General features: G+C 42.8%; 1 protein-coding gene and 1 long non-coding RNA gene across 2 annotated transcripts in view; one reads left to right on the forward strand and one right to left on the reverse strand.

The window, feature by feature from the left end:
- The first annotated feature begins 6057 nt into the window (after positions 1–6057).
- dcc (DCC netrin 1 receptor) overlaps positions 6058–24580 on the forward strand; it is a 240628-nt gene continuing 222105 nt past the window's right edge. The window contains exon 1 of the mRNA XM_061060638.1: positions 6058–6672. Coding sequence (XP_060916621.1) covers positions 6543–6672 — 130 coding nt within the window. The 5' untranslated portion in view covers positions 6058–6542. The remainder of the gene's footprint in view (positions 6673–24580) is intronic.
- The window catches only part of LOC132991771 (uncharacterized), a 127246-nt gene continuing 112571 nt past the window's right edge, over positions 9906–24580 (reverse strand). Inside the window, exon 2 of the long non-coding RNA XR_009676263.1 lies at positions 9906–10034. This is a non-coding gene — a long non-coding RNA (uncharacterized LOC132991771). The remainder of the gene's footprint in view (positions 10035–24580) is intronic.

Genomic DNA, 24580 nt, shown 5'->3' on the forward strand with positions numbered 1-24580 from the left:
TATGGCGGCGGAAAAAAGGTCAACCGCGTGGTTACAATGCAAGTCAAAGGGTTAAGCACCGTTAAGCGCAAGCAGCGGAAAAAAATGTCCTTTGCAACAGCTGCATTGTTGTGTTAGCATGCTAATGTTAGCGCTCTTTAGTTAGCTCGTAGCCTCACACTGCACATAAATTGACACAGAAGGAGCGTGATCTTAAAGCTCTTACATAACAGTCCAAATAAGCAAATACCCCTTAAACCCCAGTTTAGAGAGAGTGAAGTGTACTGACAGGTGTAAAGTTTTTATTTTTGTTATTAACACTGTCAATATGCCAAATGATTATTTTAGAGTTCTGTAATTCTGGTTTTTGTTTACCACTATAGAGAGCTATAAACATGTCTTTGAGTGGGAGTGTTAAGCATATTACTGAATGTAAGTGCAAAGCCATGTTAAATAGCTCACCCAGTGACGTCATTATTAGAGCATGTGTGCCTGCGTGCACCGTTAAGAGGTAATGTGAGCATGCGCAGAATAAACGGTCAGAGGGAGTTTCCCAGACCAAAAGAAATGATAGCGGACGTGTTTTTCTTCTGTGAATATTAGCCACTAGATGGTGTTAGCTAACCACTTTGGATGACTGTAAGGACGCGATAGACTGCTGCAGAAATGTCTAACGTAACATCCAATATTTCCTCTAGTCCAGCTTCCCGCTCGGTCACTCTCTCTTTTTCTATCCAGCTCTTTACCTTTCATAACAGGTAACAGATTTTTGAAAGCTCAAAAAGGTTTCAAGAGCCAAACGGACACTTCTGGTGACTGTTAGAATCTTAATTTTCCAGTTTTTAGTTTAAAAAGATTTAATAAAAGTTAATTACTCTTCATTTTTCCCCTTTGGTGCATGACGGGCTCCTGTAAGTCCTCGTCTTCCCTCTTAGTTTGAGTTCACATCGACAGCTTGTCAGTGCCATACAGCTTTCAGCAAATGAGTTTAAAATCTCAGATGACGCGTCATTAAAATAATCTTCTGGGAAAGTTTCCTGAACAGTAATTTACTTCTGATCATTTGTCAGACAATTAAGAGTTGTCCTGAGCACTAAGCTGACTAAAATCATTAGTGGACCATCTGCAGCATTTAACAAAATCAGAACCTTCAGCTCCACAATGAATTGTAATTAAATCATGATTAAAAAAGTTACAGGAGTGAAGCTTAACTTTTCTCTGCCTCTCCAGGTTATATGAAATATTTATTTAAATGATTGTTTCTGTGCGTACACACTGTGTAGTGCTTTTGTGCCGCCTGTGCTGCATGAGGAACAAAAATTGATTCAATTAATTATCAGCCATTAAAGAACTCATTACATTTGCAGCCCTTTGAATCCCAGACTGTGCTGATGAGTGTAAAATGAAGAGAATTAGCAGAGTGGGGATTGTTTAACAGAGTGGACAGACGGATAATTACACACAGGCAACGAGTGTGAAGTCCTGCTCAGGTTCAGTCTCAGCCTGATGACTGGAACATGTTACTCATGTGCCAGTTTATCAAACGGACATGACCTGAATTTTAACGTTGGACCCTTAACTGAGGCTGCACGGTGGTGCAGTGGTTAGCGCTGTCACCTCACAGGGAGGAGGTTCCTGGTTTGACTCCCCGTCTGACAGGAGCCTCTCTCTGTGTGGAGTCTGCATACCCTAGTATGCTCCCAGTGCATGTGTGGGTTCTCTCCGGGTTCCTCCCACAGTCCAAACACATGCTCCTTAGGTTAACTGGTGACTCTAAATGTCTAAAATCTTGTTGGTGTGAGTGTGGCTGGTTGTCTGTCTATGTCATGTTCTGGCTTCATCTGCAGGTACCACACACAACACAATCATCACAATGCACAAGGCAGCGAGCCAAACCCCTGGAGCAGTGCATACTGGGAACCTGAGTTTCCACTGTTTTCATTGCTGTTGTTACTGATGCCAGTGCCACCTCTGTCCATCCACACTGGAACACATCTTGTTCAAACACAACCTCTGATTATGTCAAACACCTTTATCAGAAGAGAGCAAAGCCACGCTTCAGTCGTTGGGGGGCTACTGTTTTCACACCTTGAGTTTTGACACCATCTCGTTTCTTTGTATGCCAGTATTACCGATGTTTGGTATTCTTGGTGTTTTTCATACCTCCCCTGTCCCTGTTTTAGAGGGACACTGAAGTTCTCTGGCATTGTGTACTTCCTGTGTAGATGATTGTGAAGCAAAAATTCACATTCAATGTTGTGCTTGTGCTGTAGAAATATCTCATCCTGTCAAAAATGGCGGTCACCCTGTTAGAAACACTGCGGGATGTAGACTGTGGCTTGATTGTTCTGTGGAGGAAAATAAACACAAGGTGGTCATTCTATTTTGAATCGACAGGTGTGTACTGAAGTCTGAGTCTGAGTCTGCAGACCTGCGGACATCTGCAGAGTTTGTCTTTTCTTTTCCAGTCCTCCACCGACGACGAATCCAAGAGAGTACAAGGGCAACTGTGTGTGTGTGTGTATGTTCATTTCAGTCAGTCTACTATTACAGACCCCTGTGCTGTACACACACAGGCGCACAAACCTGGCTTTTAATTTCCCGTCTGACATTAATATCCGTTTGTGAGAACATACAACACACACACGCACACACACACATACACACACACACGCTCTCACACACATGGACACATTCTGGGGTTTCATTGTCTTACACTGCTGTGAGATCTGAGCGGCTGATCTTTGAGATTAAAACACAGGCTGAGAGAAAGGTAAAAAATGTGATGCTGCGATGACTGAAGACAAATTTAAATATTCTCAATATTTTGTACGACTTCTAAGATTTTAAACCAGTGCATACACTCACGGTTGTTTAGCTGTCATTTGGTACAAAGCTTTAAACTGCATTTCAAAATAAAAGCAAAACATCTTCAATCAGTCAAAAAAAAAAAAATAATTCTTTGGATTTCTTCTTTGTCAGCATGAAGGGAAAATCTCTCTGAGGATTTTGAGGTAAATCAGGGTCTGTGCGTCTTTATTGAAGATGCAGACCTCCATCAGGGACACCAGCAGGTGATGAGGAGGGGCCAGCAGTCGGATAAATACAAGCTATCAGCTGTATTGTGTTCTAATTGGCTCCTTTTGGAAGGTTTTCAATGTGGAATAAAGAAGGCTTTGTCAGACAGTCTCTCCCTCTCTCTCTCTCTCTCTCTCACACACACACACACACACACACACACACAGACACACGCACACAATGCCAACCTGCAGTGTTTAGTCTGCAGTGAGTTCACAGTCTGATAATCAGTAATTAGGTAATTTTGTGTGTGTCTGTGTGTGTGTGTGTGTGTGTGTGTGTGTGTGTGTGTGTGTGTGTGTGTGTGTTTCCGTGTGAGGTTTCTTATCAGCTGATCAGACTGGCACTGAGAGCGGAAACACACACTGATGATCTTCTGCATTTGTGTGCCTTTGTGTTTGTCTGTGATGTTGTGCATTTGTGGGTTTCTGTGTGTGTGTGTGTGTGTGTGTGTGTGTGTGTGTGTGTGCGTGTGTGTGTGTGTGTGTGTGTGTGTGTGTGTGTGTGTGTTTGTCTGTGATGTTATGTATTTGTGGGTTTCTGTGTGTGTGTGCGCATGTGTGTGTCACTCATAAAGGTTGCAAAGTGCTAGGAAGTTTCCAAACACAACTGACAAAGCTCTACAGTCCCTGTGTTTGTTTATCTTCCATAAATTCCGTCTCTAAAAATAGAAATGTGGAGAAGAAACAACAATGTGTTAAGGTTCTACTTTCTGTTTGTAGTCCCAGTTTAGGTTCTGTAAAAGATAACAATCAGTGTGAAGTGCAAAAAAGCACAAACACTTTGGCTGACAATTTTTCTTGTTAAAAGCATTGGGTGCTACATATAGCCTAGCGGTTATGTTGCTGACCCCATGTATACTGGCCACAGTCCTCGTCCCAGCAGCCTTGGGTTCAAATCCAACCTCAGCACCTTGCTGCAAGTCATCCCCCCACTCTCTCCTCCAAACATTTCCTGTCTACTTTCAGCACAATCAGGGTGTGAAACTTTCAATTCTCATGAAATTGATTTAATTATTTTCATCTTGAGGTCTCAATTTGATTCAAAATAGGGTTTCAATTCCCAAATTATAAGTGAAACCAGGTATGGAGCAAATCTATTGTGTTGATTCAAGAAAACTTGATGTATTGGAAACTAATGAGGGCAGAGTGTGGGTGAAGAGTGGCTGTGGCATCACAAAGACAAAGTTATGTCGTGTTTGGCCTGATTGGACAGGCAAAGCAGAAGAGAGAAAGGAAATGTTTGGAAGAGAGAGTGCACCAAATGGTCATGGACGGGAGTCGAACCATTGATCAATGCGTCGAGGACTGCAGACTCTAGAGTTCCTACTCTACCATCGCCCCACATTATCAGCGCTCCTTATAACTCCTGAAGTTTTCAAGGTGAGCTGCATGTGTGAACACAAGCAAACACATTTCCCTGTGACGTTTAGTGAGCTGATAATCAGGAGAATTCACTTTGCACTTGTAGGTAGGGGTGAGGATGTTTTTTCCATGCTTTAGAGACTTTATACATGCAGCCGGTGTGATCTCTGTGCATGTAATTAAACCACTGCAGTATCAGTAGGTTTTGCTGTTTTGTTGAGTGATTCTGTCGATCTACACATAGCTTTGATAAAAAAGCCAAAAATTCTCATGATAGTTTGTAAAGCAGTCTCTGTTACTCTGTCTGCCACGTCCTCGTTGTTCTGTTGACATCATGTCTTGCCTCCTGAGACCCCAAGAGACCAGATCAGGAGGATTTCAGACCCTGCTTGAAATTCTCTAGAAATTTTCAGGAGTGAAAATGTGAATACGGCGTATAACACATTTTCACTGTATAGACATTTACACATGAAAATGATTAGAAAATTTCAGGAGGACTCTCCCTGAAAACTTCTTGATCTGGTTGTTCACACATGCATCTTTCAGCTGGAGACTATCCCTGTTGAAAGAGAGAGTTGGGAAGTCTCAGGAGGCAATACATGATGGTAAAAGAACGATGAGGAGGTGGCAGACAAAGAAACAGAGCTCACTATACACAGAATCATTTTGGCCTGCTTTATATAGTTGGACACGATCACAATATCACCCAAAGAGCCTGAATGATGTTCTCACGTCAGCTCATCCTGACTTCAAGCGGAAAATTTACTAGGGTAAAGTCAGAGTAAAATATGCGTTCACACTTGCAGATGTTTACACTCACTGACGTTGTTTCCTCCTCTCATCCTTGCTCGTGTTCTTACTCTCTGATGTCACTTTGGATAAATGAATTGTAGAGTCCCCAACCTGGAGTGAGATCTCAGGGGGGAGGGGATATAAATCTTAAGATCAAGTGTGTGTAGGCATTCTCTGTTGGGATGTTAAAATGTTAAGTTTATACCAACAAATATCAAGGGTTAAGGTTCTAATGAAAACTATTCATGTTTAAATGTAAGTTAATTCTGACAGTAGTGTATCTGCCATTTTCATGTTGGTCCTGGGAGGCTCCGTTTAAAAATACATGTAGAGGGTTAGACCAATTTTTGACTCCCCAGCTGTATTATACTTTTGCTTTTGTTGAAGAAAAAAAATAATATTTTATTCCTTGGAAACAAAATAAGATCACAAACACATAATATATTCCAATAAAATTTATAAATGTGTTAAAAAAGAAAATACATTTTCCCAGAAATTGAGAGCAACCTGATGAATTTATGAATATTCTGTTCCGTCTGTGATTGAAGAGTAAAAAGTTCCGGCTGTGACCAGAGAGGGCAGAAGAGTTCAGCTAATCTCTCCCCGCTGCTCTGCCTCTGCCGGCCGGGCTCCAGCTGCTCCTCACCCCGCTCCCCTCCCCTCAGCTCCGGCTCCGGGCTTTACCTGCAGCTCCTTTAGATCAATGGCTCCATACTCTGCCTATGTCTCTCTACTCCCCCTCTCTCTCCAGCTGTATAGACCTACAGAGAAAAGAGAGAGAGAGAGAGAGAGAGAGAGAGGATTGGATTCGTCTCCCCCCTCCTCCTCATCCTCCTCTTCCGACCCTCTCCATCCGTCCTCCCCGGCAGACGGAGCAGACCTCCGGGAAGGCAGCGTGGATTTTTTCCCCCCTCCTCGCTTCTGTGTGAATGGGAATGATCTACACCGGACAGGAGTGATGGAGACTCTGCCTTCGTAGTTTCTGGAAGTTATTTCTCACCCTGAAAAGACGGAAACTAACTGCTTCAGTCTCTCTTTGGGATTTCTCTTTTCTTTTGGGGCTTTTTTTTTGGGGGGATCCAAGCCCGAGCGAGAGGGCTCTTTTTTTGGGGAGAGGAGAGGTTGTTTCACCCCTCTCTCTCTCCTCCTCCTCCTCACATTTCTGACTAACAACCCTGTGATTTGTTTCTTATTATGTGATTTTGGCTGGCTTGGATTCTGTGGAGGATTTTTCTCTCTTTTACGCATTCAGAAACAGCAGGATTTTGGGTGTTTTCTTTGCTCCGGTGGTTCCTCGGTGGTTCCTCTGTGGGACTGGAGCCGGGCAGCATGGAGCTGCTTTGGGGTGGATGTACTGCTGATGTTTGGGAGGTGCTGGTGCTGAGGAGGAGAAGGAGGACAGGAGGAATCTACCTGCTGCTGCTCTGCTGGCTGCTGAATGCTCACACCTCAGCGCACGGTGAGTAGGAAAAAAAAAGAGAAATATGCGTGTTTATATCCCACTGTGTGTGTATGTGCGCGCGTGTGTTTGCGGGTTTAGCCCCTGTGCGCGGGTGTGTGGTTGCTCTGGTTGCCGCAGACCAGACACATTTGTTGCGTCTCCCTGTAGGCTTGGTGGTTAATCCTTGCCTCTAACCCGGGTGGACTCGGGTGTGACCGGGTTGAACCGGGTTTTTTTCTGACTGTTTGACCGGCTTTAGATGGATTTCTCCGGTCTTCAGCAGCTCTGATCGCGCCTGAGGCTGCTGCTGTGAGCAGATTTGAGTGATTTGTGTTGCTGTTTTTATTTTTTTTAAACTCATATAACGAGTTTATTGATCCACTGATCAGGTTCAGTCTGCAGCTTTGGCTCAGATTGACCAGGTTTTCACCCTACTGGGTCTCACATGAATCCTGCTGGTGTGATCATGTTGGCTTAAAGTGGCTTTCAGTGGGATTCAACAGTCTGATGGAGTGAGCAGCAGGTTTGTGACTGATTTCTGCAGCTGGTTCACCTTCAGTTTCACCAAGCATGGCACATTTGATTGGTTCAACTCACGTATTTCTTGCTTTTAGCCATATTTTATGCATATATTTTTTTGGTTTGATCAGGATTTTTTGAAGCAGGTTTCAGGCCGGATCATTTGCCCTCCAGGAGCTTTTGCTTATTCTCACAATGATGCTTCTTGATGTCCTGGATGACTTTTACAAGGTGTTCCTGGCATTTACTGGACAGAACCAGGTCTAACATGTCGTAGTTTCTTAATAGGCCCATACACTGTTTTCCCCAGCTGCATACAGACTGGTGGTTTAACCTGAATCCTGCTAAAGGAACGACCTAAAAGACAGATACCTGAATCATGCACAGACTTAAAGACATGACCATGGTGTTAAAGTCTAAATATAATGAATATAACCTGTAGTGATGAATATTAATATGTTGCACATTACAGGTGACTTGTATCAGTCATGTGTTGTTAGGTGTTTCCCCTCATTGTTGCTCAATCTGTTGAATGTTTCCTCCGTTCTCCGGGCATTTGTTTGGTATATAAAATGTCAGAAAATAGTGAAAATAAAGTTGTGCAGTGTTTCCCAAACATTACATTCTGAAATGTTGTGTTTTTTGATGTCAAACCAAAGACGTTCAGTTTACTGTCATGAAGGAGGAGAGAGAGCAGAGAATATTGACATTTAAGAGTCTTGAATCAGATAATTTACCTTTTCTTTTTCCAATGAGAAGTTACTCAAAGCTCAAAGAAACTCGCCTTTCTAAAATATTGGCTATCAGAATATTTTTAATCAAATAACACATCAACACTGGAAGCATCTGACCTCAGCAGGTTTTATGAATGATTTTTTGCTCCATGGTGAACTTGAATTTTCCCCAAAAAGTCGCTTTAGAATTGCTTACTGTTTCTAATTCTTTATGTTTCTTAGGATCTGATTGAGAGCTGCTTGTCTGTCTCTCTCTCTCTCTCTCTCTCTCTCTCTCTCTCTCTCTCTCTCTCTCTCGCCGAGTCTCCTGCTGTCAATAAATTAAGTCCAAACACTTTAATTAAGCTAATTGGTGGTATGAGAGCACACACACACACACACACACACACACTGAAACACACTTTAACTCACTCCCTGTGTAGCTGCTGGATCAGCTGCGTTACCACTTGGTGTGTATCTCAGTATTTATGTGGGATTGTGTGTGTGTGTGTGTGTGTGTGTGTGTGTGTGTGTGTGTGTGTGTGTGCGTGTGTGTGTGTGTGTGTGTGTGCGCGTGCATGTGTACGTGTGTCCATCTCTTTTCAGCTGCTCAGCTGTAAAATCCTCTGCTGAATATTTTAGTCAGACTGAGCGTTTATTCATGTGGATGCTAAAGTACACACACAGACACAGACACACACACACACACAGACACACACACACAGACACACACACAGACACACACACACACACACACAGACACACACACACACAGACACACACACACACAGACACACAGACACACACACACACACACACACACACACACAGACACACACACACACACACACACACACATTCCCTCTCCAGAATCATTCATGAAAGCCTCACACACCGATTCAGGAAAAACGTCTGAAGAGCAGAAGTTATTTTTACTGGAGAAGGTCCTGTTTGCATTCACAGAAGACTTCAGCTTGTCTGTCCACAGTGACACTACTTTTATCCTGAAGATGAGTGGAGGCATTCCTTCAATATTTGGTGTGAATAAAAACCTGCAGACTGTTGGTTCAAGTGATACACCGGGACACCACATCCTGCAGGCCTGCTTACACCAGTTATTTAAACCAAAATCCTCTTTTGATTTCTTTGAGTTGCCTCAAGGGCGAGGTAAGGAGGACACGAGTAAACTCTTATGAACGCGACTCTGGACTTGAGTCAGACCAGGTCTAAATAATATTCAGCCTCATGAGGTCTGGGAGGACCCCAATGCACTGTGAACTAATGCAATGGCTCTCAACTGGTCTAGCCTAAGGACCCACCATCAACGCCTTCATGAAAATTGTGACCCAAATTTCTGATATTTTTTTTTGCCAGTCAGATTTATTGAATGAAAAATAGAGCAGTTTGGACCTCAGATGGTACAAAACATGTGATGGAATGAAGCGGAGGAACTAAACCAACATGTTTTAAGAGAGCTTCATAGACATTTTGACACGTTTTTTTTCCATTCACATGTTCACGACCACCTGAGAACCACTGATCTAATGCATATGTGCTCATAAGTTGTTGTTTTTTCAACACAGATCCTGCAACAAGGCCTGAAGGAAGTCTGTCACTTTGATTTTTACACTGAACCAAACTAGTCATGTTGCAATCATGAGTTCCTCGGATGGTCCCAGTCTCTGAGTTGGGAAGTCATTCTCCGACTTCAGTGTGTTCCCACTGTACACAAACAATCGTTGTGTGTTCTCAAACATAATGTCTTTATATAAATCTTTGATCCGCTGTTAAAGTTGTTCCCTTATGGTTTTCTTATTAAGAACAAGCAATGTTGTAAAATTGTACTTTTGGATGCATCTTTTATGAATGTGTATCCTCAGCACCTTCTGTTGTGTGAGCTTTTTCACTGTCTTTGGAAATGGACTTGAGCGTGCACTACTCAAAGCACTATCAAGTCTCACCTACACATCCACATGCTGATGGTAGAGGCTGCTATGTAAAGTGACCATGAGTAATGACCACAGACTGTAAATATGAATGTTTGAAGCCTGAGTGACGTCAGCCATCTGTTCCTGCAGGGGGCTCTGGAGGCTCATCAGCAGCAGCCGCCATGTTGTAAATCCTGTCTCAGTCTAACTTTCAGTCAACCTAACGACAGGCTGAGAGCTGGAGCTGAGGCGGGTTTTAAGCCTCTTGATGAACCGTTAATCGTGCCCACCTGTCAATCATGTCAGCTTCGCCCCTAACTATGGATAACACGAATCGTTTTCAAAATCAAATCAGAGCCATTTAAAAAAAAAAAAACCCCGTCCAGTGTGTACCAGTGATGACAATAACTAATCAGATCTATTTAGTTTTTTCTATCAGGCAATAAACATGTTTATTTAAGCTGTAAAAACCGCTTTTTTGGCAGTGGTGTATGTGACTTCTGGGCTCTCCTGCAGCCAGCCTCTAGTGGACGCTCGATGAACTGCAGGATTTTGCACTTCTCATCTGCTCCATTTTTCAAGACCGGAGTTTTGTCGCTTGGTGTTCACGTGCTTTCAGTTCTGAGACTCTGAACATTGTACCAACAACAACAAACAGCTACTGAGAACATGAGCGGAATCCAAAATGTACACAAATCCATCAAACAGTTTTTGCCAAAGGTCGGCTGGAAAGTGGTGGAAACATGCAGCGTTCAGATATTTAAAAAGCAGCTTTACAGCCGTAAAGAACCTGTTATCCTCTGGTGTGTGTTCGTAAATTTATGACATATTATCGTTCCTGTTGTGGAGGGCAGGTTTCACAGCTTCATGGGGCCTCAGGTTGCACAGAGGTCTAACTTAAAAGATCCAGCCGCTCTAATAAAATCACACTTTACCTGGGTTTATTTGCCTGCAGCACAAAGTCACGTCCACAGTCCTCATGCTGTTTTGTCTGTTTCTTTCCCCCTCTGATGTGTCGTCCCTCGTCACACACGTTCTGTCTCTCTGTGGATGAATAACGTGTGTGTGAATAAGTCGGGGGTGTGGTCATTTGAACAATGCTGCAGGAATCAGCACTCTGTTAGCATTAAGGCTGAGCAGGTTTATCTCTGAAGCTTTGCAGTGATCCAGAGGAGGATTTGTTTTCTCTGTGTATTATTCAGGAGTCAACACTTTGCTCTGCGTCTGTGTGTGAATATCCTGCTCACTCCTGCTCTCCTGCTCTGAATATTTAATGAAAACTGTGCTGCGATCGTGCCATTCATCTTCATTTTTCAAGTTATATTTTTAATAAACATAATGCATTTTAAAGGCACTCCTTTAGGTATCACAGCTCTTCATTTGCCAAACCTGATCAGTAAAAAAAAACATGCAGAATGGCCAATAGGGATGTTCCTAGAGAATTTCCTTGTTGGTTAAACTGAAATTTAAATTCAGACTTACCTGCTCGTCTAAAGGTAAGAAAGTGTTTAGAAAATAGTCGAAATTGAGCACCATTTATTGAACATTTCGCCATTACCTCCAGCCTTCCAATCCTTGCAGGTTAGCGTCCACATGCCCGTGCTAAATGTGGTTGTGCATCGCTTCGGACGATATGTCAGTTTAACCTGACAAAGCCAATGAACATTTTTACATCAATTTTCTAGATCAAATTACTGCCTAACCGCGCTGCTCCTGCGGGATGCTGTCTCTTCACTATGCTTGTTTACATCCAGGTAGTAGAGCAGAGAGAGCCGGTACATGAACCTGACAACAGCCAGTCTGTGGCTACGACCTCGGCTACTGTGGTGCAGCTACGTTGCAGTTTTAGCACATTGATTGTCCAGATTTGAGCCAACATATAAAAATATTACTAATTTGTTTACCTGGTGCCAATTAGTGAGGGTGATGACGTTTAGGATTCTTGTCTCGCTTGTGTCTTGTTTGTTTCATTTTAAATTACGCTGTTTTTGGTGTCCTAATCTTAATGATTGTCTCTCGTTAACTAGTTTAAAGATATATCATCTCTTATTTCTCACAGTAAATGTTGTTAGCTCATCTTATTTAATCTTGTTAATCAAAAAAACATATCGTTGACTTTTCCTCACTTTGCTTTGTAACATTCCTTCTCATCTATCCGTCCCTTTATTTCTCCTTTTGTCCGTTTCCATCTCGTACTGTCTTTATTGTAATTCAGTGTTAAAGCGCAAGATTAATGATGATCCTGCAGGATTCTTCAGGCCAGTGTGTTATTGATCTGCTTCAAATAGAATTGATGATAAACTCCCTGTTGATCCGAGGGTGCAGACGAGCAGAGACCTCGTCCTTCTATCAGTGATAAGTTATTGATCGGCCGATGAAAAGTCTAATGATAATGAATGACACAGCTGACTACTGCGGGAAATAATTCCTAATCCTCGCGCTGATATCAGAGTATTGATTATGAGGCTTGAAGAGTGATCGAGTTCAGCAGAACAGAACGACCATCTTTCTGTCCGTCTGACGACCGAATCAATCCGTGTAATCAGGTGTGTTTGAGAGCAGTCAAGGCTGGAAATGATAACCTTAGGGCTGAACTGAACGAGTCTAGGGAGTGTAAATGGATGAAATCAACTCCAGATGAAATTATTTAGTTTACATGTTTAAATTTAAATCAATCTTTTTTTGTGTAACGACACCAATGTTATCACAAGTCCCTCTACAAACTGAGCAGGTCGCGACCGTTCTCTTTATTATATTATTTAAAAAGACCCAACATGAATCCACCATTAACAGACCGATAATCAACATGCAGCAAAGTGACAGAAGCTTTTTTCAGTCTGCTTTTTCGCCATAACGCTCAGCCGTCATCATGTCTTTGTACATTCATATCAGAGAAAGTTTTGAGTCTCTCAAAAGGTAGAGGGAGTGTGTGAGAGAGACCTGACAGGTCGATGATTTGATGAGAAATCTTCAGATAAAAATGTTTTGTTTTCGGGGCTGCACAGTTGTTAGAGTCGGCCGTTTCTCAACCTAAAGGTTGAGGGTTCGATCTCCAGCTCCTGCAGCCACATATCTGATGTGTGCCTTGGCAAGACACTTAACCCCAAGCTTCTTCTGTGGCAAATGAATGTGAATGGATTAGTTATTACCAATCAGCAACCTCCAGTCGTGAAAAATGAAGCCAATGCGGAAGTGCAAAATCCTGCAGTTCATCGAGTGTCCACTAGAGGCTGGCTCCAGGAGCCCTGGAAGTCACATGCACACCACAACCAAAAAAGACGTTTTTACAGCATAAATAAACGGATCATCAAGAGGCTTAAAACCCGCCTCAGCTCCAGCTCTCAGCCTGTCGTTATGTTGACTGAAAGTTAGTCTGAGACAGGATTTACAACATGGCGGCTGCTGCTGATGAGCCTCCAGAGCCCCCTGCAGGAACAGATGGGTGACATCACTCAGGTTTCATCCATTCATATTTACAGTCTGTGGTCATTACTCATGGTCACTTTACATAGCAGCCTCTACCATCAGTATGTGAATGTGTAGGTGAGACTTGATAGTGCTTTGAGTAGTGCACGCTCAAGTCCATTTCCAAAGACAGTGAAAAAGCTCACACAACAGAAGGTGCTGAGGATACACATTCATAAAAGATGCATCCAAAAGTACAATTTTACAACATTGCTTGTTCTTAATAAGAAAACCATAAGGGAACAACTTTAACAGCGGATCAAAGATTTATATAAAGACATTATGTTTGAGAACACACGATTGTTTTTATCATTATGCAATAATGACATCATCTAAGGTTCACTGTGTCCAGATATTATCATAAAACTCTTGTGATATTATGAAAATCCAGATAAATAAATCATCCCCTCTGATCCTCTGTGTGTGTTGCAGCTCTTACAGGTGGAGAGAAAAGATGCATTAATTAAAAAAAAATGTTATTCTACCCTCCCCCTGATTAAAAGTCTTCTTCCCACGTCAAGGTTTTCAGCCAACAAAACTCCCCACCGCGGCGGAAAAAGAACAAACAAATGAAGCAGGAGGATGTAAATTTAATCAGGAGTCACATTAAAGCTAAAAGCTCAAAGCAGTCCAACCTTTTCATTAATAATCAGAGCTGAATAATAAAGACTGAGGCGATCCATTAGAGGCACGGCAGGCTTTTAACACCACAGAGATGTTAATTTATACCTCCATCTGCGTATCTGAGTATTAATGTATGACCGGAAAAAAAGTTCCATGTTTCATCACTTAAGTTCTGATTCGACTCCTTCATGTTTCCCTTCGTCAGCACCGCTCAATGACATGATCTAAATGTAATCCTGCGCTCCTTCAGCTAACGTTTGATCTCTCTCCATGTTCCTACACGGCGGTGTGGAAGAGTCGTCTCATAAATACAGATCGCGCTTTTTTTTCGGTCCAACATTGGTACGAGATCGGACTCTGTGATGGAAGTCAAAGGTATCCATCTGACCGTGTTTGAGTTTTTGTGCTTTTTAAGCAAAGTGCATGCTGGATATTGAACTCTAATAGTTATACAAATGCTTTTTCCTCCAATTCCCACATACTCTGTTGGCGCCGCAGTCAGTCAGCGCAGCACACTACATAGCCGTTCACTGCCACTCTAGTCAATGATTGTGTTTCCACAGCGGGCGCCGTGGTCCATCTCCAGAGCGTGCCAGCTGCGTGACTATGCTCTGCTCCGTTTCAAATCCAAGTCAATTTAGACGGAGTACGCTGCAGGCAAGCTGGACAGAATAGAAAAACCCGGACAGGAAGTAAGACAAGGAAACGCACAGAGCGTCCGGTCAATTTCAAAATAAAATGCAATATACGAACTCCTGATCGTATTTTTCATCACCTTATCAACATAACGTCGAAACAGGCTGAACAACAAATCATCCTCAGAAAGACAAAGTAACATGTTGTTTGCATGTCTTTCTCTTTGTTCCTGCTTGATCTTGTAGTTCTCCTGAGATCTTGTAGTTCTCCTGAGATCTTGTAGTTCTCCTGTGATCTCCTTGTTCTCCTCTGATCTTGTAGTTCTCCTGTGATCTTGTAGTTCTCCTGGGATCTTGTAGTTCTCCTGTGATCTTGTAGTTCTCCTGTGATGTGTGTACAGCTGCTCAGGGCTGCGCTCCGCTGTGCTCACGTTCCAGAAACAGAACCGATGGGGCAGGGCGCAAAACGCCAGGGCAGCCAGCTGATGTCGTCCATCGTCCTCCATATGCAGGTGAGCTAGCCTGACTTTGAGAAATTCCACTTAGAATGATTTCAGTCAGACAAACATGTTTAGATGTATTTTATAGTCCAGTTTAAGTCGTGCTGACACAATAAATCGACTTATTCTAGCCGTCTGTAAATGTACTGTTGAGTGTCGTCTTGCAGATGAAGTGTTGGTCTGGGAGTTTTTGATCTCTTGGTCTAATGGAATAGACTGCTGCTTCGGCTCCATTTAATTAGATTTTTGTTCTCCTGCGGTGAGCTGAAAGTCATTTTAAAATCCGAGATCTTAATTCAAACAGAAACACTCTGAGGTGTTCTGTGTGCTAAAACAGCAGAGCCTCATTTATCAGACTGAGGTCGAAGAAAAACACAACCGAGTGTGAAAGGAAAGGAGCAAACATGATATATTTAAATCATACTCACTTGTGCTGTACTTATAAACCTCTCTTATCCCGTTCAACATCAACACACCTATCAGGACTCATCATCATCAGACACTAACATGTTTCTGTCACAGTCTGCTCGCTAACATTTCTGGGATGCAGTGACACAAAATGGATCTGTTGATGAAATGAAAATATGATGACGGTTAAACCCTGCACCGGTTAAATCTGCAAAGCGTGCGGTGAGGAAATATCCCTGTGAATATATTACATGTGGCTTCACATAACGGCAGGCGGTGACGCTGAGCCCAGAGCGCCGTGTGTTGGATGCGGTGAAATCCTGTCAGATGAGACGCTCAAACCATCAAAGCTCCAGAGATACTCGCACAGCACCGGGTTTGCGCAGGGAAGCCAAAATTATATTTTTCCCAGCTGGCAGAACAGGAATGTCATCTTTTTTTGCCGTTTACGAGGAAGGTGGTCCTCATATTTTTGTTGCAAGAAGTGAAATGTGGCATTTCCACCTCTCATGTTGTCAGTCTCTGAAACCCTTAGAAACATTTTTCATGATTTACAGCTAAAAGAACTCCTTTATCTGTAAAAAAAACCAAAAAAAAAAACCCTCCCTTCAGCCTTTCAGCTGCTGTCTCTTTAAGCCCCGCCCCCCCACCATGTGCCCTCTTTCTTCTGATTGGCCAGCTCTCTCTGGATGCCTTCCAGTGGGGCAGAATGATGCAGGGCTGCCACACATCATCTCCTCCATCATGACTTTAGTCAACCTGCAAAGTCATAGAAGTTGTTGGGTTCAATGTCCTCTTGGTCTCCACGGCGACCGGTCTTCCTGTGCTTGATCTTGTAGGCAGTGATGTGGCCGTTTTGGGAGCTGGGCTGCTCTCCAGTGCTGGGAGACGAGAGAGCTAACGTTGAGGCTTGATTCTTGGTTTCATATCGATATATCAGGTGATTTTCAGAACAAGCCGTTGAGCGCCCTCTGCAGACTTATTCTGGGATTACTCCAACATACGTTTACCTCAAAACCTGAAACTTTTGGGGCATCCAGCATTGCAGCACGATATGTGATTTTTAAAAGGTGAATCAGCAGAATAGGTCAACTTAAAGGTTTGAGTTAGCAGCGACCTTTAAAGGCCCTGCTGAAGAATGTCACAGGACATCTGATGTTCAACTTGAAGCTGCTTTAAGTTGTGTTTCTACTGGTTTTAAGCAGCATGTTAATTTGTTATGGGGGGTGGGGGTACAGCTCTATGGATGATTCAGCTCCATAAAACCCTTGTTCTCAATGACAGCTAAAGTGTAACTTTGAAATAGTGAATGTGAAGCTTAATGCCCGTCATGCTTTTTCTTGTGCATTGCGTTGTTGTAGTGCAGTAAACATAAGTGAAGAGATGAAGGAAAATATCTCCACATGGTCTCTTCTACTGATGATGCAGATCATCGACTTTAATGGGGGTATTCTTGTATATAAAGAGGATTCAAAAGCAGAATGTGGTTTCTTCTTCAGGGGGAAAAACCCCAAGATCTTTGTTGAGGATCCTCGCACCGATGGAGAAATGTCAGAGTGAGGGGGCTGCCCACAGCGAGCGCTACTGAGCTGCTGGGGGGGGAGGGTCGGTGCCTTGCTCGAGACCAATTTCCAGACTTGGTCCACACCGGGATTTAAACCCTCCTGTTCCCAACCTAAGTACCTACAGACTGAGCTACTGCGGCCCCCCTATGAATGCAGGATCCTAACTTGTAAAGCTGCTGAGTTTCTGCACTTAGCTGCTTTCCACATGTCGACTAATCCTGAATCTGTTCCTGTTCCAATTCTGGAACGCAGAGAGCAGCAGCCATTCTTCTTTCAGCCGCTTTGATTAATTTTTTAACTCACTGTAAATTCAAGTGTCACTTCTCAGCAGCACCGATTCAAACTCACAAACCGAGCACTGTCTTTACAAACCGTATTTGTCGTGTTTTTATCCTGAAAACCTCGCTGTGTGTTTTAATTAAGACTCTGGGTGTGTTTGTGTCTCTGCACTGTTAAGATGCTCGGATAAAGACCAAACCAAACAAACAAAAGCAGCAGTGTGGGTAACGTACAGAAAGATTAATTTGCCTCGGCTCTGAACATTAGTGTTTTCATTTACATCTTGTTCTCTCAGCTGTCTATATTTAACATCAGCTGCTCGCTCTGACACTCATACATTATTCATATGGAACCTGCATTACCTGCCTGAGGAGCACTACATCTCCCTCACCTCTAAATCCTCCTCATTAATAGTCCTGCAGGCTTTTACATTAATTGGTTTTTACTTACTTTATTCCAGCATGCTGATTCCATTCGGTTTTTGTTTTCTGCTTTGCTGCTTTCTGTTTGTGTTTTTTTGGATTTGGAGCTGATTAAAAAGTAAACAACAAATGGAAAAAGGTTTTTTTTTTATGCAGAGGCGTGCAGTTTTCTGGCCTCGGGATGAAAACTGTTTGTATGCTGAACCGCATGATACTCACACACACATACACGCACACACAAACTTAATATCTCTGGGACGTTGGTGTAGCAGCTTGGAGCCATATTTAACCAACTAAATTTTTTTTTTTTTTTGCCTTTTCGGCCCTCTTTCCACACTAGGCTGCCACAAGAATGCAAAATATGTTCTATATCAGACCCTCAGATGTGAGGAGAGGCTTATTCTCTCATGGTGAAGTGAATGTTTTAGCGTTTTGGACCAGTTGTTGGACTGAATGGTGAAGTAATAGTACAGTGTCATCTCCACCTTTAAACAAAGTACAAAGTTTTTGAGACAAATACAAACACTTCTTATTGCATATTTCTTTAAAGAGAGAAAAAATGGCAAGAATGTCTCTGTTGATGTGCACTCAAAATGCCAAGAGAAAACAAATCATGAATCTTGACTTCAGAGATCTTCATTAAATTCAGTTTTTGCTCGGTCTACCCAGAGGCTATCTTGCTCACTCTTGTGTAAATCCGCCAGCAAAACCCAACTGGCAATTATCTCTGAATCAATTCAGAACTCCATGTCCACATAAGACCTGTTCACGTCAGGCCTTCAGTCAAACAGGCTCAGCTGCATGTTGAGGCTTAGAGGTAAAAGGTTAACAGGTCAGATATTTATGAATATTCCTGAATATGGATAACCTCGGCTGTGGAAAAATGAAGCCAGTGTGCGAAAGTGCAAAGAACTGCAGTTCCTCAAATGTCCACTTGAGGCTGGCTGCACAAACATCTGTATGAATATGTGCATTTTAAAAGCAGAAATATACATGATCAAAACTTGGTTCAAGGAACTACTGCAGTCTGAATAGCTCATGTCATTATTGGTTCACACTCAGTGCAGGTTAGACATTTTTTTAAACACTCTTTTTGATTATGAGGTTAAGAGTTATGCTGAATTAGGGGCGCGGCTGACCTGACATGACGTGTTGTAGCAGTTTGCCAGTTTGGTGTAGTTCCTAGAATTCCAACAATTTCTGGTCATGCATTTACAGCAAAAAAACTGATGAGGAAAATGTTTACTGAGGTTATAAATCGACTGAGAAGTACGGCCATTTTCTCATATATCTTCATGGAACCAGTGGCGTCCCCCCTGCTGGCCATTAGCAGTAATGCATAAGACAGTTATGCATTATGCAGTCAATCTTCAGACTGTGACCACTTCTTACAAAGAGTCCAGGATCCACAGGTGAGAGTAAATGGGTGTGTGGCCACTCAGGTGCAGGTGTGCTGCAGGATCACAGTGCAGAGTGGCTGCGACTGCTTTTTAACGAGGAGTTCTATCATCTTTATTCCCCTGGCTGGCGTCCTGTTCTGCTGTAAACAAACTGGGTGATTCAAGCTGCTGATGTTAAGAGATGACAAACGGAGTCGGCCATGTTGGCTGGAATCCAGAGATACGATCACTTCCTGTGCAGAGCAGCGGCTCTCGTCAGATGAGATGAATCGCCTTGACTGCAGCAGTTTCCGCTCATAAATATTCATACAAGGGAGGCATGGCGTCATGCGAGCGAGCAAGCGACTCCAGGAAATGGTGAACCCTGAACGCCCACCGAACACCCCCTTCCCTCCCTCCCCTACCCCACACCAGCAGCACACCGCCCGGCACCGCGGCACAGCCAGCTGGATTTATAGCCACTTATAAAGATTAGTGATGCGTCCTGCATGCAGCACACTCTTACACACACACCTACACACCTACACACACTGACACACACACACACACACACACACACACACACACACACACACACACACACAATGTAGTCTTACACACAGAACTGTCAGATAAAAACCTTCTATCTCCATGATGTACATTCGTTGTCCTGATTTATTTTCTGATTTACGGCTTAATGCGGACTTACAAGATTTTCACCTGACAACTATAATTTATGAAAGCACACACACACACACACACACACACACACACACACACACACACACACACATACAAAGACACACATTCTTCTTCTGTGCTTCTAATGGAGAGCATGTGTTCTTCTTAAATAGTTAAACGTGAGATATATTCAGTGCTGATTGGATGCTGAGAGGAGACTGAGCATGCTCTCTGTTTCTGTGTTTGTGTGTGTGAACGTATGCACAAGAGCGCATGGAGAAAGAGAGAACCAAAAGTCTGATGTTTTTTTATTTTTTTGATTACATACTAAACATTCAGAGTTATAAGATATGGAAAGGGGGGCCGTGCACTTCTCTCACAAAAACTCTTAACATTTTCCTGTGAAAACAACAACTTAAATGTATGTGCTTTATCTTTACATGAGCCAGTTTGCATTTGAAAATACTGGTACTTTTGTAACTATTATATTTTTACATTTTTGTTGGCTGTACTCAGATTTTTATTCAAAGTGACAAAAATTACAGAGAAGATCTCTACAGAGAAAAACCTTCTCGATAAAAAAGATGATTCTTTAACACAAAATGCAGTAAAATCAAGCCTGTTGAAGCAGTTTGATGAGCAACAACTTTTCTAAAACAAATTGTAACAGATTTTTTTGTCATTTAATGGTTTTTATTTTGGGCCTTTTTATGCCTATATTTTAGAGCCAGGACAGTGGATAGAGTCAGAACTCAGGGAGAGAGCGAGAGCAGGAAATTACATGGGAGAGGAGCCACAGGTCAGACTTGAACCCGGGCTGCCCGCTTGGAGGACTACAGCCTCCAGTCACGGGGCATGCGCTCTGACCACTAGGCTACCGGCGACTCTGACTATTTAATGTTGTAAATATGTCAAGATAGGGCCGTGGTTTCAAATGCCAGAATGTAGTCATCAGTTGAATTTATTAAGAAGATCTGTAACTGAGTTTCAACATGATATAAACAGAGGGATTGTCCTTCACTGCAGCCCTGAAGCCAGCAGTTTGACTCCTGCGTCGTCCTTCCCCGCGGAAATAAAGATTAGGCAACATCGCTGTGTCAGTCAGCTCGACCCTGTCAGTCTTCATCATGAGCCAGGAAGTGTCAGAGAGGTCGAGACCCGCCCAGAACAGGTCGCTGCGTTTCAAAACCGGAACATCGTCACTGACCTGGAAAGCTCTGCAGATCAACAGAACCAAACTTCAGAGAAATGTCACTTCAGCTTAAGCAGCAACACACACACACACACACACACACACACACACACACACACTCAGTTATGGAGGTGCTACCCCCGCAGCCACATCAGTATGATTCCTGCATGTAACGCTCCGTCTTCATGTTAATTCGCTGCCTGCAGCAGGAATGTCAAACTGCATCAGCAGCAGGATGTGACAGCACAGCAGCAGGACGACGACACACTGCTGACATCACAAAATGATCAGTTGTTTTTATTAATGATGAAACTATTACTCCCACTGCTTTAAATTTTACATTTTGTTTCACCATACAGTACTTTAAACTCCTTGGCGATACATGTCCTGTCGATGTGTAACTTTATCATCTCAAACTCAGCTGGGGGATTTGATTTATTCAGCAGCTTTTCATTTCGGAAGTAACTCTAGGACTTGTAAAAGTTAATTCTTTGAGACAGTGGTGATAAAGAGAGTCTGAAATGTTCTTGTGAATTTAACAGTCAGTCAAAAGTTTGAGCTGTGCTCGTGGTCAGTGATGACACCGTCAGTCAGTCGGCCTTTGGTCACGACTGATGAGACCCGACAACATCTGGACTGATTCCCATGTTGGCCTGTATCTTATTGTTCCACTCAGGAAGAATTGTCACAACTTTCAGGACTCCTTAAGATGTAATCTGACATTGCTTAATGTCCAGATACCTGCCGGGGAAGCCTCGCCTTCTCTTTGTGATCATGTCAGTTAGCAGATGTTAGCATTTAGCTTAAATCTTTATTTGCTACTGTAGCATGGCTGTCAGTTTATTTCATGACATAGAAAGTATTTTTTGGGATTGGAAAGTCTTTTCTGGAAAGTTCACCTTCCGTTGTACTCTTATGTCAATACTCTGTCATAACACCCGTACACACAGCTTCCCTGAGTGGGCAGAGCCGTCACTCTTCGTCGACATGTTGGTAGTTAGACAGAGAGGGGGCTTCACTCGTTTGAGCCTCTGAGGGAAAGCGTCGTCCTGTGCCAACCCTACACTCTACATGTGTTTTTGAAATTAACGTCAATCAATCAATCATTATTTCTGCAGCGCCAATTCACAACAACTGTTATCTCGAAATGCTTTACTAAAGAGCATATGGGATAATATGAAGGAAGGATCCTTTATATTCCTCGCGTTCCTGATGTCCACACTTCTTTGCTGCTGAGGTGGAGGTCGGAGCAGGACGTGCATAAATGAGGACGGCAGTGGTTAAGGGACGACACAGTCCGATGGTGGAGGCTGGGCGTCACTTTGTGCGATAATGAAACACTACAGAGAAAGTGACTTTGAAGTTCAGATTTGTTCAAACCTTTCTTTGGGTTTGTCTCTCTTCATGACTTTGCAGTAATGGACACTGAAGCCTCACAAACTCTATCTCAGTTTTGTTCCTTTAATTTGGATGCAGTTGTGTTTTTTTTTTTACATGATGTTGTTCTGAGACAGCAGCTGGCAGCACGTCTTCCTCCTCCTCCTCTTATATTTTGGCTCTGAATCAGACGTTTTAAAGGTTTGGATTAGATTTGATTGCAGCTCCTACAGTGAGCTGAGCTCCTCCCTGTGCAACCCTCATTCACATTCAGCAAACTACTTCATCTTCACGAGTCATTTAATTTTCCACCAAGACGTTAGATCGCATTTATTAAGTTCCTTTCTCCCCCCCCCCCCCTCAGGTGGGACGGAGAAAAACTGCCAATGAAGTGAGAAAACTGCTCATGTTTAAAATGAAAATCTGCTCGTCAAATACTTTAAGCTCTTTTTAAAACTAAAAAAAACACACACTGAGTTTCTTGTTTAAATATGCCCAACCAGGTAATTTACGGACTCAAACCTGTGAATGTTTGAGGATTTGATGCCAATATTTACACTCATTTCCATTAAAAGTTCCTCCACACTTCACTTAAATGTGGTACTACGAGTTTCCCTTTCCTCGCTGACTGGCACACATCAGTACACACACACACACCCACCTGCACACACTGTTCCCTCTCTGACAGATTGCACGGGCTAACAAGGTTTTCTGCTCGTCGCTGTGACTCGGCGTCGTCCTCCCACTCTGACAGCTGATTGGCTGCGTTCCAGGCTGCGTTTTACCCAGCAGCTGCTTTCATGTTTCAGTGTGAGAGACGTTCACAGGAGGTGACAGAGATGCTGCCAGAGCTCATTTCTGCTTTCAACTGTTAATTATTGAGGAGGACCCGTCAATCATTTGTCAAATAAGGTTTAAAAAGCCTTTTAACGCGTCGGAATCCTTTGATCGAGAGCAAAATAATCCAACAGGTACCAGCCCAATATTCATGTGAAAAAAGGTGTTGGTTATGTGTCCATAGGTGTCATTATTTTTTAAGCTTTTACCTTCTTTGGATGGGACAGCTGAAGAGAGACAGGATACGTTTGGAGGAGAGAGTGGAGGATAACATGGAAGTGAGGACGCAGGAGGGGAGGTGGGGACTGAGGGATGAAAGAGGGTGTGTCTGAAGAAAGAACTTGTTTTGATCTGAAAATTCTGCTCTGAAAGTCACATAGTTAGCCCTTAAAAGGGGACTTTTGAAAACACTCATATTATTCTGCTTTGGTTAGAAAACTCTGCAGCTCTGCATTAGCTTTAGCCAAACACCTCAATAAGTCAGATCATGACAATTGGACCAGGGAGTAAAATAACTTGAACAGCACCCACATGCACTTTCTGATTCGGTCTTAAGAAATGTCCTTCCCTGATTGTTCAGGCCAGAATCACTGTATCATTCAAACATCATCAGGGTGGGCTTGCAGCAGTTCATTCAGCTTAAGTAACGAAGTATTGGCACTGCTAACTTTGCTGCTATTGATGGTTCATTTCTGTCATTTTAATGCTGCTACTGCCTTTACATGTGCAGGAGGGAAGCTAAAAGCGAAGCAAATCCATGATGTCCAGATGTGTTACCAGCCCTACATGGAGTGACAGGAAACCAGCATCTGTTTTCACGTGCTGATAAATGTCCCGTCTGTTTCAGAACTTTAGTAGATTCCAGCTGAAAAGGTCCTTGAAGGCTCATCTTCTACATGTTCTGGGTGGCAGCGTCGGGGTGTAATGCTGCTTTGATGAAATACATTTTCCTTCTACCTGTGTTTATGCACATTTTATAAGTTGAAGGTCATAAACGCTGAGGTGGATGTGCAAAAGGAGGAGATCATCACAGATGGAGGTGTGATGCTTTGCTAAAGTTAAAAATCAACTCTCACAACAAGTCATCAGCTCTATATATTTTTCTGGTTTATTTCAGTAAGACCACCCTGAGGAAGCTGGCTGTGTATTCATAATTCATAATAAATACCCACAGGATGCAATCCGTCGTCTGTAACAAAAGGACTTCATTGTTGGTGTGGTCAGAAGTGCTCGTGTCGCTGATGTTGTTCCACTCATGTGAACATTGAAATTGCATTTTTTATTTTGCAGCCTGAAGACGTTTTTTTTCTGAACAGTATCATAAATCACCATTAAACATCCCCTCAGCTGCTTTACCTCATGCAAATACTGAAAAGTCCTTTTTTTCCATCGAGCGAAGGGC

Source organism: Labrus mixtus, chromosome 17 (assembly GCF_963584025.1).
Source record: "Labrus mixtus chromosome 17, fLabMix1.1, whole genome shotgun sequence".
Classification (NCBI taxonomy): Eukaryota; Metazoa; Chordata; class Actinopteri; order Labriformes; family Labridae; genus Labrus; species Labrus mixtus.